Source organism: Babylonia areolata, chromosome 26, assembly GCF_041734735.1.
Source record: "Babylonia areolata isolate BAREFJ2019XMU chromosome 26, ASM4173473v1, whole genome shotgun sequence".
NCBI classification, from domain to species: Eukaryota; Metazoa; Mollusca; class Gastropoda; order Neogastropoda; family Buccinidae; genus Babylonia; species Babylonia areolata.
The window spans coordinates 17,787,551-17,803,883 of record NC_134901.1 but is presented as its reverse complement, the minus strand read 5'-3'; the positions used below and the strand labels follow the sequence as shown (position 1 = coordinate 17,803,883).

Below are 16,333 nucleotides of genomic sequence, written 5' to 3'. Positions count from 1 at the left end.
TTTTTGTTACTTGCTGTGTGTGTTGTTTTATGTGTGTGATACTGTGCTCTTATGGCACCGTTAAGTGCATGTGTAGGGAATAGAGAGTTGGCGCGAGTTTGCATTCTCTGTTTCTGCATGATTGCTTGTATTATAATAATAACAATGATATTGATAATAACAAATGTATTCATATAGCTCTAAATCTTGTGCAAATGCATAAAAGCGCTGTCAGTTTCACACCCAACTGTCACACACATGCGTAACTGAATCAGGGTTGAAAGACAAAACTTACATAATATACATGTATTGTGCTAGCATATGTGTGTGCATTGTGGGTGCGTGCATGCATGCTTGCATTCTTGTGAGTGACCCTGATGACAATACTCAACAAAAGATACTTACAAAAACAAAATTCATCCTGTTCATGACTGAATCTGAATCGATAGCGTAGACTGAAACATTTGCTGTATCTGATGGTCTGCTATTCTCGGTTATTTTAGCTCATATGTCATGATTCATCTGAAGTCACTGAAGTTTATTAGAGAACTTTATTTAACTCTATCAATGCCAATGTGCCATCTTACTCACATTGACACAATGTCACAAGTGAAAAACCTTTTTGTTGACATGCTTGTGTAAACTGAGTGAGTGTATGTAATTGGTGTTCGGTTGTCTGTGTGTGTGTGTGTGTGTGTGTGTGTGCGGTAAACTTTAACAAATTCATTTTCTCTGGAAATACTTTGTCTGCCGATACCAAATTTGGATTAAACATAAGAAAAAAATCTTTACAGTCAAACCAATAATAGGTTGTAAGTCTTCCAGATTATAAATTTTTTTGTTTTTTGTTGAGGCTCAGGGTCCAGAAATTCATTGGGCTCTTCCCAGTTAGTTGCCTGAACATTTGTTTGGGTTTGAAGGTGGAATATTTTGATTAGAGTAGATGCCAAGTTAAGTAGAATATACCTAAAAAATATTTTTTTTAATGTACCTCTCTGTTTCAGTAGCATACACCAGTCTGTGCAGATCTGGAGAAAATGGCAGTATGTTGTGGTATGCCTGAGACAATGGCAGTATCTCCTTTACTGTGAACTTAAAGAATTCTTGAATAATCCAGATATATCAAAATAATTTTAAAGGTATTATCACTTCAAATATCATATCCAGTTTTATCATGCTAAAAAAAAATATTGTTTTGGATGCCAGTGGTCAGATGTGTTTTGGCCCCATGATAAGTTTTCTTGCTTCTGAACATAATACGTTCAATCCTGTTCCAGTATGTTGTTGTTGTTTAACCTTTATAATGTTTTGATTGAAAACATATTTTACACCCCCCTGCACCCCCCCCCTCACCCCCTCACACTGGTTCCTTTATTGGATAAAGTGCATATTACAACTAATACAAGTGAGTTTTGAAGGCCTTGCCTCTCTTGTTCCACAGTCACCTAATGTAAGAGCAAGACAGTGGGTATGAGTAACTAATATGACCACATACAAGAGCATGGAAAACAAACACGTGAATAAAGATAGGCTTTTAGGGATAACTTGAACCCCTCCATGATAGTGTCAATACACAATTCACATTTATTGTGTAGATAAGGCAGTATATAAAAAAGTTGTCCATAATGGATAATCCCCACCCCACCCCGATGACTTTAGATACTTTTGCACTGTTTTTGAGGAAACTTTGTGCACATCTGCTGCAGCACTGCTGAAGTGGTTCATCGATACTTGTCTAATTCATAACATGATACTGTAAGGCAGACTGGCTGAAGTGAAACTGCTGAACATCATTGTCAGGTATGTTGTTTCAGACTTGTGTGAGGAGCCAGACCTGAAGCAGAAGATCCTGGACATGAAGGATGAGATAGAGACGAAGCGATCCATACGACAGCAGCGCCTAGGATCGTCACGAAAGCAGCGGGTCAGCTCCAGAAAGTGAGTATTCTTTTTTTTCTTTTCTATTTTCTTCCTTTCTTTGGCATTTCTGTTTTGTTAATTTGAGGGATCGCTGTTATCATTTAAGCTTTTTGAAACTACTTTATTGGGCTAATGTTACTCAGTAGATGATAGCTGTTCTTTTGTATATTTTGCATAGAGGAGCCCATTTTCTCAGCTGTATAGAGTTTATTGAATTGTGGTATGTCCCTTTTTGTTTGCTTTCTTCAGATGAAATTGCATCAAGTTCTGGGTTTTATGCTTATGATTGTGGGTTAGGGCATGGTCGAAGATGAGGTTTTCCTTGTTTTGACACACCCAAAGTCTTGTCTTTCATAACTAGCATTAAATTCCTAGATAATGTTGAATGTAGAGCTTGAAAATGAAATGTTTCTCAGTGGTTTGTGTTGGGGTGAGATGATAAACCAAAGCCTTGTGTATAGCATGCGTGTTAGACATGTGAAAGAAACCACAGTTATATAATGTGTCTGTTGCAAAAATCAATGAAAAGGTCCAACATAGGGAAAAGGATGCACATGAGTATAATATAATTATAACAAAAGGCAAAAACTGGTGTTGCTTATTGATAAATGCTCCTTCTAAGGAAACCAGCTTTAATTTTATACTCATAGATTTGATTTGACAAAAACTGACAGAATACAGTATTTACTGACCTGATAAAATAAGTGACAAATTACACAAATTTATGTTGTAAACAAAAAAGAATGTCAAAGACTGCAACAGTTACTGAGAACTTGACAAACGCTCACGCCAAGACACACTTTCACATCACATAGTGAAACTGTAAACAAAAAAGAATGTCAAAGACTGCAACAGTTACTGAGAACTTGACAAACGCTCACGCCAAGACACACTTTCACATCACATAGTGAAACTGTAAACAAAAAAGAATGTCAAAGACTGCAACGGTTACTGAAGAACTTGACAAACGCTCACGCTAAGACACACTTTCACATCACCTAGTGAAACTAAGTTTTTTTAACCCCTTAACTGTTGCACCTTAGTGAAAGAATCTCCAGTGCAGTCGTTACTTTTTGCGTGTTTTGATTTGTGTGAATGATTTTTCTGAACCAAAGTAATGCATTCCTAAGAGAAGAAATCCAAGTAAAGAATGACTGACATCCCACAGTGTAAGGTCTGTTTTGTCACATTGAGATGACAGCCTTCACTGACAAGCATGCTTGCCAGCAGCAGTCAAGGGGACAGTGTGATAGAAGTTTGTGTGTGAGTGTGTGTCTGTGTGTTTAACTGTCTTCAGACAAAAAATACCAAGAAAGGAAAAAGGAAATTATTTCCCACTCAGTTAATGTTGTTACCCAGCAAACGAGTATCAACAGAAATGGATTTTGAATGGAGTTCAGGTTAAAAAATGAATATAGACTGTATTCAAATAATGGAAAAAGACATCATTATTTGAATTTGAAAGGGAGATGAATACAGTGAGATTATGATTTAAGAGAAAGGGGGGTTAATCAGAGGGAAAGATGAACAGTTCCTCTATTGAGGGATGTTTTAAAACAAAGAAAACTGAGAAGTTCAGTTAGGGAGGTTGATGAAATGGGTTGCGTCAAGCCAGGGGAAAATGGACAGTCATTTAGGAAAATGAGTTTACACTGCATTACTGTGAATGTATGGCATTTTCTTTTTCATTGATCACCAGATTATAGTGATTCATGGAAAATGTTATGGGACATGGAGATGCTTGTGGTATTAGTAGTGTAAACCCATTATATTGCTTCTTTGTATGAGATAATTACACGGATTTGATATTGTCTGATTTAGGACTTATTAAATTAGTCTGGTTGCAGTTTGTAACCTGTAATGTTACCTAATCTGTACTGCTTTTCAGTAGCATTACTTACCTTTGTTTCTTTGTACAACATTGACGAGAAGGGTTATTAACAATGACGCTTACATATTGGTGCAGTTTTACATTACAAATTGCTGATTCAAAGAAAGGTCCATTTTAAAATGTTGTATATTTGACAGAGGGAATTCATATATGGTTGCACAAGAGTGGGGAGCATGGTTTAAAATGTTATATTGTATGTGTGCATGCATAACAATTTGTCACTGTCATTTCCATGATTTAAGTGGAGCGAACATTTTTAACAGTAGTCACAGTGGTTCGTAGAGTTCAAACATACTTCTGCCAAGGCTGTGTAAAATGTTATCCCATTGTTTTGTTCGACATATTCATTTGTTTTTTCAGAAGGCTGTATATCAGCAACCAGAAAAGATAGCACATATCTTTATTCACATCAGGTTCACTACCAGATGTTAATCTTTTTTTTCCAAAGTTGCACTCACAGTTCTTGCGCGCGCACACACACACACACACAGAGGAATGTGTATGTGCTTGCTCACACACATGCATACATTCAGCAAACACAGCCAACATCCTTAAAAACATACCAATTCACAGGATCACTCTCATAGAAAAAAAAAGCTTGGCAGAGGTACTCACTCTTTTTGTTGGGATAAAGGTGTGCCTACCTTTAATATTATATTATATGTCTATACAATTTTTGTTATCCCTTATTTTGGGGATAGAGTTGTGCCTTCCTTCATATAGTATAAATTTACGTTCGTTATCCCTTTTTGTTTGGATAGAGGTGTGCCTACCTTTAACTTTGCTGATTCTGTTCCTGCTGCTAGTCTGACCCCCCGGGCTCTAGGCACAGAGTTTGTGTCAGCTGGGAGGTAATTGTTTTCCATTGTGAGCCTTTGTAATTTGCTCTGCTGTTAACTATTGTTGTGTACGGGTCTGTGGTGGCAATGGATTGACATATGTCTTGTACGTTTGCGTGAATGTACCATTGTGTATTGCTTAGGCGGAAAGATGCATGATGTATATTAATGATTCAGGGTTGGTTATGGTAAGGTGTGGAAATGGAATTACAGGATCAAACATGCTTCCACAGATGCTGGCTTTATTCTTCTTCTTTTTTTTCTAATTGGATCATATGGTACTGCTTACTTGTCACTTATGACTGAATTAAAATGCCAATGCATGCTTTATGTGTGACCAGCTTTCATTATAGCCAGTTATGAATCATCTTTCATGTTTACATTTCACATTGTGGTTATGCTGCTGAAAGGTCATGCATGCGTGCGTGTGTATGTGTTTGAGTAAGCAAGAGAGAGAGAGAGTGAGAGAGAGAGATTGTTTTTTCAGGATATTTGGTGCATTAGAGTTCTTTATTACTTTCACAGTTTATTAATACAGGTTATGCAGAGACATATTCATCGCATTTCAGTGAAGAAATTCAAACATAAAACTGAAAAGTTGACCATTGAGTTCATATTGGCTGCGTGGGATTTGAAGACTTTTTTTTTTGTCTCCTGTTGACCATTCTTGCTGTGCTCTCATTGTGATCTTGGTTTCCACATTCCCTTTATTTCATACCTGTGATCAATTTGTGCCAGTCTTCAGATCATAGGCATGATCATCAGAAATGTGCAATTGTATGATGGAATTCAGTTCAGATGGTTTGTCAGTCAATCTGGTTGCATTAATATTTATTGCCATATCAGTTTATGGTCTCAGTTTTGAATTAGGACTAGTACAACTGAATACTTTTGAAGTAGTGGGTCTCCACTCATTGGTGGCTTCATGGCAGCTTCATTTTCCTATATTAACATATTTGGATAGATACAGAACAGGCCAGGGTTGGGATATGAATTGGGGAACCAGTGTGTGTGGCTTGGACTTCTTATATTTAGATACCAGGCCAGGGTTGAGAGATATGAATTGGGGAGCCAGAGTGTGGTGCTTGGAAATATTACTGAGGGGGCTGTGAAGAAAAGATTTTTGAGGCTGTATTGAGAAGCAACAAACATGCACATACGCACACACACACACACTTAATCTCTGCACAAAAGTCTACATTTTAAGCAGGGTTGAAAGAGATGAGTGCAAGATGAACAGATGAAACAAAAAGAACACAATAGTTGAACACAATGGTTTTATATTCCAACACAGTGATTTTCTATTCCAATAGTATGTCAGTTTAAAATTGCTTCACAGCATTATCGGCAACTAGCTGTTGATGATGCAAGGGGATAGTTTTGGGGATAGGGGATACTTTTATCAGCTAAATATATTGCAGTACCAAATTGACCTTATCTGCTTCGAATGCACAGATGATTTAAAGTCAATTTGAACAATTAGTAATATTGCATGATAATTTGATTTTGTTTTTCCAGTTACTTCCTAAACTGCCCATCTCTGTTCCCCAGTATCCCCCATTTCTAGTCTTTCTCTTTGTCAACTTGATGTGCACACATTCTGATGATGGTATTATTTGTTTACTGGTAATGTTTGCTTATACTGGACTTGATAGATTATTTATCTTTGGTAATGCATGCAGATAAGTTGGTGATATTTTTTAAGTTTCTTTTGTTGGTTGCAAAATAAACTGACCAAACCATGTAAATTTGGTTGTCCAGAATTAACTGACAATGCCATGTAAATTTGGTTGTCCAAAACTAATCAAGCTAGATAATTTCATGTCACTTGATTCTGCAGTTTAATACCAAAGCAGCCTCCCTTTTTAGCAGTTTTATTTTTAGGCATTGAAATTTGCAAGTTCTTTTCTTTAAAAAAAAAAAAAAAAAGAAGAAGAAGAAAAGAAAAGGTGGGGAAGTAAAGAAAAGATCCATACATACTTGTAACCAGAAGTGATCCTTACAATGGAAGTCTCTGGTCTCTTGTTGTGAAAAGTTGTTTTCTGAGGTTACAGCATAATATAATTGTGCAGGCTGAAAGAGGGTGAGGGCCAGATACCTCAGTGACCTTGGAGGCTGAATTTTATTGTAGTACCAGTGTTTTATGTCCCTTCGGTATGTAATAGTGTTAAGATCAGAGACTTAATTCAGTATTTGATCTTAGAATAAAAGAAGATGAATGCTGCAGTAGAAAAAACATTGTAACCTTTGGCAGCTGCATTTTGATATGAATCTGTCCATTAACAAATACACAGAAAAAAACCTGTGCATGGACAGACGCACTCATCAATACAATATGTGTTATGCTCGCACCTTCCTAATGAACATGAACACACTAGGAATGTTAACAACAATCTGTCTAGTTTGCCCTCTTTTCTTCCTTCCATTCTTTTATTAGTTTTTGTGTACTTTTTTTTCCTAATGTTAATGGAAAGTCTGCCATGACGTCCAAGTTGTATCCTTGCATGCATATAAAGACCCAAGCGCTTGTGTCAGATGTTTGATGAAATCATGGGTATGTTTTGATTATACTTTTTTCTTTTTCTTTTTTTACTTTTCTTTCTTGCTCAAGAGTAGTTTAGTTTGCTCTTTGAGTTATTTATTTTTCTGCTGTCATAACAAAACCAGAACTATCTGAGGCAGGGATGGTAAATAGTAAGCAATTCAGCATAAGCTAATGCTGCATTGCAGTCTTCATTATCATTTGGGTTTATTTGGGGTTTTTTTGTGTGTGTGTGTTTCAGGGGTGCAAGTGGTTCCGTCTCATACGGATTTCCGTCTTGATGAAATTTCGATTTTTTTTTTTTTTTTTTTTTTTTTTGGTCCCTATGCTTTTGGTCTGGGAAAGTTTTGGTCGGAACTTGAATACTGAACTATTCACCGGAAGATGGAACTCTCTTGACTGGTTGACCAGTGCTTAGTTAAACTGAAGCCAGCGCCAGCTGTGTCTAGCCGCGCGCGCTGTGTACGACTCCCATTTTTGCCGCTGGAATCCGGATGGGACTGTTCGTTGGAAAGCGAGAACAGAGAGAATGTGTGTGTGTGTCTGTGTCTCTGTGTGTGTCTCTGTTACTTAGCCCTGAAACTCTGTATTTTACCGAGAGAAAAAAATCGCCTGGGACGGAAAATCATAGAAGCAGTCCGTCCCCGGGACGGACAAAAAATGAAAGGGGGAGGAGAGACATTACTGTTTCACCCCCTATTTCGTTCGAGAAAAGTAAACACAGAGTGGTATATCCCACAACCAAAGGAGGCATCACTTTTTTAATGAAACGTCAGTATAGGTGGCTGGCCTACGTGACTCTAAGCATGTGCTTTCAGCGTGCTTACCGCGTGATCGTCAGCTTCTCGAATCTGATTTGCTGTTTTTCTATTTTCTGAAATGCAAGGGCCAGCAGTTTGGCTTCACTTCCCGCGCTAGCCTAAGCTCTGTCTTTGCGAAGGGAAGCATCTTTGCTTTAATCTTCGGGTAGCGGGAAGCAAAACTGCAAGTTTTTCACATGCCAGAATGCTGTTTTTGGAAGTTTCTGACGAGAGAAAAGCTCGAGAAATCAACAAAGATTGTAAGAACAAGTGGAAAAATGAATGGCTCAACCATGAAGACAAACTGAAACGGAAATTCTCGATGTGGTGCGCGAAAATTGACGCAAGTGGTTTGGCTATTTGCAAATGCTGTAACAACACAAAACTGAACTATGGAAAAAACGGAAAGAGATCGTTGGTGAAACACAGTGAGGATCCAGACCATCTTCAACAGCTCGCTTCCTACTCGCACACCTCCACAATGCCTTGTGCAAAACCTCTGTTTGCTGGTCCTAGTTTGACGGATAAAGTCATGGACCTTAAGATCAGAATTTGTTTGTTTCTCTCTGAACACTGCCTTCCATTCAGTCTCTCTGAAGACCTAGTGGACTTAATAAAGACTTCAGCTAAAGACACAAAGGCTGTAGAAAGCCTTCACATGTCCCGACTAACAGCAACATATTACCTGACACACGGCATTGCACGTGCTTAGTCCATTAAAAGCATTACCTAAAATCCATAAATTTTCCTTGCCAAAAATATAAATATTTTCTTCTTGAAAGGCACTCTGAGAGGCCCTGAGAGAGCAGGAAAATGCACGAAATGCGTTGGCGGCCGGGGCTCCGCCCCGGACCCCGCTGGGGGAACTTACGGCACTCCCCCAGACCCCCTAGACCGGACTTCAGTCTTGCCACTTTTTTCCACTTGCACCCCTGGTGTTTATTATCTAGTATGTATTTCAGTTTGCTAGTTTTGGTTTTGTTATTGTCAATGATTGCTTGATCATGCAGAAGGGATATTCTACTGTTTAATCAAATAGTCATATTCATACCTTACCTCAGTAGTTACGCCTTGCCTCATGTGCAGGTTTTTTGTTGTTTTGTTTTTATGTTCAAAGAGACACATTCTTTTAAATGTTCTTGTTGATCATTTACCGGAAGACAGAAAGAATGTACTGTATTTACTGTACTTACTTTCTTTTTAAAAAATTTGATATGTGTTTTTATTTTACAACTTTGTAATCCATATATTGATTTGACTTTTTTTGCGTGTTTGCTAGCCTGTATTTGTCCTTTTTCTTGCAGCCTAGGTCACTCGACTGATTCCCTGTATAGTTCCAATACCTCATTGAATGTGAAAACCAGCGTCAGGTTAGACAGATGCTCTGTGCACCTAACTATACTCTTTGTTGTTGTCATGCTACTCCAGATGTACTTGTATTGGTGGATTGTGTATTACATTACTTCTTGTGAGATGATTGGCTGTTCTGATGGCTAACTGTTCCTGATTGAGCTGTGATGTGCAACTGACTGCATGCCTCCAATCCTGTGATACAGTTTCAGTTATCATTTTCATTTCTTTTCTTTTCTTTTTATTAGTTTTTATATGTTTGAGAGGGTGGTGTGTTTGTGTGTGTGTTAGTATATTATAGTGTTGGAAGAGTGCATGTAGTTGTTTGTGTGTGTATGAGGGAAGTATATGTGTGTGTGTGTGGAGAGAGGAGGGGGAAGTGGTGGGTCAGGTAAATATTTGATCTGATATGCACTTGAACTTTGTGAAGTATGCTTACGCATATCTGTGTATCCTTGAGGGTTCATATAGATATGAATTGCTTCAGTAACTATTCAAGGGTTTACAAGAGGGAGAGTGTTTTGAGTTTGCGTACGACCAAGAAAAGTTAAACTTTTGATGTGAGATTTATTCTCCTTTTTTTGTGCAGCATGCAGGTGTCAAGCCTTAAAGTGATGATTTTTCCCCCTTTAATCTGTATGCTTGTTACTGTTGTTCATTCATCCTTGCCTGGTTTTGAAGAACAGTCTTGACAGCATTAACTCCCATGTTTACCAGATTATTTTCTGCTTCTGACATTATATGGCGGAATGAATGAAGTTGTCATGTGCCATAATATTTGAAATAGATAATGCTCATTCATTTTTTGCATTTTAAGATGTCTTGAATGTATGAAAATTAAAATCCGTGGCCGCATGACTGTCTGGTGCTTGTGTATAGTGTGTATGTATTACAAACATAGGCTTACAAGAAAACATAGAGTATTTTATATGTTTTAACATCAGGCAGTCAAGATGTTAAAATACACACACACACACACACACACACACACACACACACACACTACTCATAAAGAACCAGTCATTTGTTAGACGTGTTTGGATATGCTGTCATTTTATTGGATACGTCCATGCATCTTACTATTAAATATAACACAGCTTTGGACATTACAGTTTTGAATGGTTATCTGTACATTTCCATTCATACATGCACTTCTGTGTGTGTGTGTGAATGTGTTGGTGTGTGATTATGCACATACACTCTCTCTGTCTGTGCCCTTTTCTTTATTAATTTTTTTCATGTTGATGTACTTAAAAAGTGATATAAACATCATCTCTGCTTATTTCATTATTAATCCAATGGGATTAACATTTGCTTGTTTCTCACCAGTATATACATTGGAAACAGATAAATAATGTTTCATTAATAAAACAGTATGCACTATTTACATAATATTTCATAAATAAAATAATATTCACACTATTTACTAAAGAATATATACGGGCTGTAGATATGTTTATATATATTCTATAGATTAACTGTGACGGTCTCGTGTTGATGTATTTACTGGCATGTGATGTATTTGCTTTCTTTGTCTATGACATTATGTCAATAATGAAAATTATTTTAAACATGAGCTTTCATTCTCCACACATCAGTTTCTTCAGGCAGCTAAAATTAGTTGGTTTTCTCTCCACAGCCAAGACTTGTGCATCATTTAATTTTTTTTTCTTCTGAATTTTAACTAATCCAACCATCAGTTGAAACACAAACATTTCTCCATTTTTTTATCTTTTTTTTTTTTTTTTTTTTTTCAACTCTTCTAGTTCTGGGGTTTTTGCTTTCAACAGAAATACTGACAATGAAGAAAAGGATTATCATATCAGTATTTTAAGATTTAAGGGCGAGACTCTCTATATGATTTTACAACCTCTGATTTTTTTCTTCCAGAAGCGTTGGTCTCTGTGACCCTGAGAACATTGTCCATTGTCTTTTCAGATTCCATTGTTATAACTGGGGCCTTTTGTCTTGTTCCTTATGAAAGTATGTGAGACTAAACATCAGTTGCTTCAGATGATTCTCTATTTTTTCAGATTTTTTTCCAGTACTCGTGATGCCTCATTGATAATTAATAAGTAATAGGTTTGATATGTTATATAAACTATATGTATGTACTGGACTATGACGTGTGTGTGTGTGTGTGTAGCAGGGTTGGGAAGAAATATACACAACTTAAACTGACCTGACATGTATATTGCTATTGTAATCTGGTGTCATTATATTGTAAGTGTGGCAGAGAGAGAATCAAGAGGTTAATGAAGCAATACAGTTTGAAGCTGCACATGTACTCTGCGTTGCTATAAGTGTGATTCAAGCCTCCAGTCAGCTGAACATGCATGGATATTTCATTGCATGTTTCTTGGTGTTTTCTTCATTGCTGCTTTTGTACATTGCAAACTATTATCTGTTTTTTTCTTTTATTTGTATAGTGTGGTATTACTTTTTTTTCTTTTCTTTTACTTGGTTTCAGATTTGTTAGGTGTGTTTGTTATTGTGTTCAAAAGTAGAATTATTTTACAACTTCTTTTTTTTTTTTAAACATAGATGTGTTTATGTTCATACAAGTACATAATTGGGCTCAAATATATGTACATGCACATATGCATATACGGACATACACATACATATCCCACTCTCTCTCTCTCTCTCTCTCTGTCTGTTATAAGTCGTAACGTTTGTCTGATCTTTTGTCACTTTATTCAAAGTAATCTCATATATAAACAAACAAACAAAAAAATCCATAGGCAACAAATTGTGCATGAAGGAAGGTCAGTTTTCGAGGATGAGAGTGGACTTAGGGTGGGAGGAGCAATTTTTTATTTGTTGGGGATACCTGGTTTAAAACACTGAGAATAACAGTTTGATTTAGAGAAAGGGTTGGGCAGGGGGGCAGACAGTAGTGTGTGTTGTTGGGAGAGGGATTGTGGGGGAAGAGCATGTTTGAATATTAAAGATGATAAACATGAAGAAGTACTGGTAAAACGCTTTCATGAATAACCATTTTGGATGTGTTTTGTAACTATATTTTGTTTGTGATTACCGGTACTCACACAAATATCTTTTTTTCTAGATAAGTAATCATTGCATGTTTGGTTTGATATAGTTAGAAGAAAAGAAACTGATTTTTTTTTAATGAATATTATACGTATGTTGTGTGTGTGAAATCAGTAGATCATGGATTTTGTCTGCCATGTTACTGATAGTGATGATATTAGCTGCCAGTGTTGGAACCGTTGTCACAGGCTTAAAAGAAGAAAGTAAGAAAATCAGCATCTGTGAAAATCCTTGCAATCTGTTATAATATATTCACAATAGATATGGGATGTGAACTGTTTAACAAGTTTTCTGAAGAAATGTTTACTTCATTTTGAACTTGAATCATATCCTGAATAATGGATGATTAGATGCTTGGTCATATGATAACAAATACATTGAAAGGTACAAGACGGATTGGTGGAGGAAGTATGTAATTTTTTTTTGTCAGGTCACAAAGTCAGTACTTGCAAAAACAATATGTCCAGATGAGGTTTGATGCATTATAATTCTGTTCATTCATGAGCTTGACAGCTGGAAGGATGTGGGTTGTACATGGATCCCAGGTGCACAGTTTCACCCAGTGGCTGTGTTTTACCCAGAGTTAGTGTGTTGTAGGCCACACAATATCCTCACCACTATTTTGATAATATAGTTTTTGTTTTTTGAAAAAAATAATTTTCAGTGTTGTTTTTTTTTAAGGTGTTATATAACAGTTTTGTTGTACGGCGAGTGGGTATGTTTCAGCGCCTCCATGCGTAGAAGCAGCATGCGAGGGGAGAAGAGCCAGCTGTTCAAGAAGGAGCACAAAGAGGAGGCCTTGCACTTCGGCCTGAACCTCATGCCTGAGGATGACTCGCTTATGGTCAGTGTCCACAAACTTTGCTAACCTCTGGTAGTTGTTTTCTTGGGATTTGGGGTAGGTTGCAAGCATTATTGGCCCAGTTGAATTGAGTAAAAGAGTTGTATTTGGTGAGAAGGTGATTATATGAGAATGTGGTGGAGTATTGAGAAAGAGAGGGAGAATATTTGGCTTGCTTATGAGCTAGTTGAGGAAAGGCTCAGCTGTCGGCTTCTCTTTCCTCTCTCTTCTGTTCTTCTCACACAGATGTACAAGGTCATTACGAAGATAAATGCTGTAAAGCGTTCTTCTGTCCAGAAATGGGAGGAATGGGATACATATTAAAGACTGCAGCTGAGAATATATTGGAAGGCATTTAATGTAAAACAGGTGGCTTGACCCCTCATTCATTCATCACAGATACAGATTGTTAGGTATGAAGTTTCATCATTTTCATAATATTTTATGAAGAAGTGTTAATTATATTACCTGACAGAGTGAAACTGCTTTGTACTTGCCCACAGGAGGTGGAAGACGAGCATGATGCGGTTCCTTCCACTGATCTGGATGCGGTGACAGTGGTGGTGACAGGTGAGGATGACCCTCATCCACCCTTCTCCTCTCCTGGCTTACCCCCCACACAGGAGGACACATACCTGCCCCCAGCCCCTGCTGGAGTCACCATCACCATCAACTCGCAGCCCATGGATTCCCCACCCACCTCGCCCCACACTGCACAGTCTCAGACCATGGCGTCCACAGATTCCCAGAAACCGCCCTCTCAGCTTCCTTCCCAGGGACGTAGTAGACCTTCCCCCTCAGACACTGTAGCAGTGACACAGAACTCATTGGGAGAAACCGGTCCTAAACCCAGTGCAATGACACAGAACACTTCTGACACTAGCCCCAAGCCGAAACCGCAGAATGCATCAGGTCCTCCTCGATCAACTCATGCCTCCCAGGTATTGCCAAGACAGCCTGTTTACCCTATGCCTGGGCATGAGCGAAGACCATCAGGGTCCACCCTGTCTGACCTGAAAAGGCAACGCTCCAACTCGCGAGAAAGCTTGCTGGAGATAGCGGTGCAGAGCATGTTCCTGGAGAGTGTGCAGGGGGGTCGGCAACAGCAGGGCAACTCTGTGCCAGGGAGGGAGAAGGCCAAGAATGGCCACCACCACAACAACAACGCCATGCACTACACTGCATCTGATGGACAGCTGAGGAGGTTCGTGGCCCCCACCACTGCCCCCGTGGTTGGAGGGGATGAGGGTAAGCAGAAGTGTTGTGTGATATTGTGAGAGGGCTGCACGGTCCGCAGTGGTGATCTGTCTCTGAGGATTCCAGCAAGGATATGTGTTTGGTTTGGCTGTGTAAAAGAAAGATGCAAAGGATGGAACAAGAAAAAAATAACTTCATTCAAAACAAACATGATGGATATGTACCTTAATAGTAGTATCCTCTTTAGGACATGATAACCAGTATCTACTGTTCTCCTGTGAAATTGTTCTTTGGAAAGTTCTGGCAGCTATGTGGACAGAGCAAAAAAAGAGACTGCAGTCCTTAAGTATTGTGTGTTACTGGCATTCAGAAATGGCCAGACATAAACAGCAGCAGAAGAACCAAGCCAAACAATGAAGAAAGTCAAAAGAGACAAACCAGACAACAGAAAAGGTGAGAGGCAAAACAAGAATGGGAGAAAGCAGCATTGAAGAGAAACCCTTCCATCACCCTCCATGACCCCTTCATCTCTGTTCCTCATCCTCCATGACTGGACTGATTACTGACCGGGCAGTGCCTGAACAAGCAACGCAGCAACTGACTTGCTGTCTCCATCTGCCCAGAGACTGCGTTTGGAGGTGGTGATTGACTGGACATTCCAAAACACTGTGGACTGGACATTTCCAAAACACTGTTGACAGGACATTCCAAATGAGGCTTACTGGACATTCCAAAACGTAGCTGGACATTCTGAAACGTTGACTTTGAAATGACTTCCGAAACTAGAGGGAGAAAGGGCTGCTTGTTGAGCATGCACAGAAAGGAAATAGAAGCATATACCTCTGCAGTTCACTAGCTTGCTCGCTCTCTCCGTCCCTTCCCCTTCTCTTTTTTCCCTTTTCTTCCCTCCCTCTCACTATCTCCCTTTGCTTCCATCCATCCCTCCTTCTCCACCCCCCCCCTTCTCTCTCTGTTTCTTATGATGTCTGTACATGTCAAAAACAGATTATATCCTAGCTGTGATTCTGCACAAGGTGCAATGAGGAAGAACAACAGCAAGATAATGTGTCAGTGTTTTCTTGATACACATTTCATAAGTGCAATTATTAAGGGGAAAGGTGAACACATGCTTGTACTACAGATATATCATTGTTGAAACTTGATTGTACATAATCAGATATTACATGTTATGCTTAATAGACATGTTCATATTATATAGAAAAATATACAGATTACTTTATTTGTATTTGAAATAGATCAAAGACATAAAATAGAGTAGACATTTCCATTCTCTACATGAATGTAGACTGAAACCCCCCGAAAACGGAGTATGGCTGCCTACATGGCGGGGTAAAAACGGTCATACACGTAAAAGCCCACTCGTGTGCATACGAGTGAACGCAGAAGAAGAAGACTGAAAAATAAAACTTGGTTAACAACAGGCAGTGTAAATGTTATTTGGATAACTTTTTAGATTGTCTTTTTTTCTGAGTTTGATTGCTGGACATAGATAGTTGGTGCTTAGCATATATACCTTGACAATATAAACCATAGACCCATAGACAGATATTTATATTATTAGATAGATTTTTGGCTCTCAGTTGTTCAAAGGGTTAGAATGTAGATTACCAAAAATGACGGGGTTGTTTTGTATTCCTTCTAGGTGAGAAATGTTGAAAAATGAGGTTTTTGTGTATATTTAAGTGTGTGTGTGTGTGTGTGTGTGTGTGTAGATATATATATATATATATATATATATATATATATATATATATATATAACATGTTGTGTGTATGTGTATATATATATATATATATATATATATATATATTCATGAACATGAATATATTCAGGTCTCCAGGTGAATTGAGAAATGGCAACAGTTTAAGAGATGTGGTAATGTGTGTTAACACATACTTG

The 16,333-nt window shown here is 38.2% G+C and overlaps 1 protein-coding gene across 5 annotated transcripts in view; it reads left to right on the top strand.

The window, feature by feature from the left end:
- LOC143300534 (protein phosphatase 1 regulatory subunit 16A-like) overlaps positions 1-16,138 on the top strand; it is a 36,429-nt gene extending 20,291 nt beyond the window's left edge. For 2 of the 5 annotated variants that reach the window (XM_076614278.1, XM_076614279.1), the window contains exons 9-13: positions 1,794-1,917; positions 4,597-4,641; positions 9,276-9,341; positions 13,102-13,219; positions 13,720-16,138. In XM_076614278.1, coding sequence (XP_076470393.1) covers positions 1,794-1,917; positions 4,597-4,641; positions 9,276-9,341; positions 13,102-13,219; positions 13,720-14,493 — 1,127 coding nt within the window. In that variant the 3' untranslated portion in view covers positions 14,494-16,138. The remainder of the gene's footprint in view (positions 1-1,793; positions 1,918-4,596; positions 4,642-9,275; positions 9,342-13,101; positions 13,220-13,719) is intronic. The other 3 variants (XM_076614281.1, XM_076614282.1, XM_076614283.1) reach the window with 3 other exon arrangements.
- Positions 16,139-16,333: the final 195 nt, after the last annotated feature.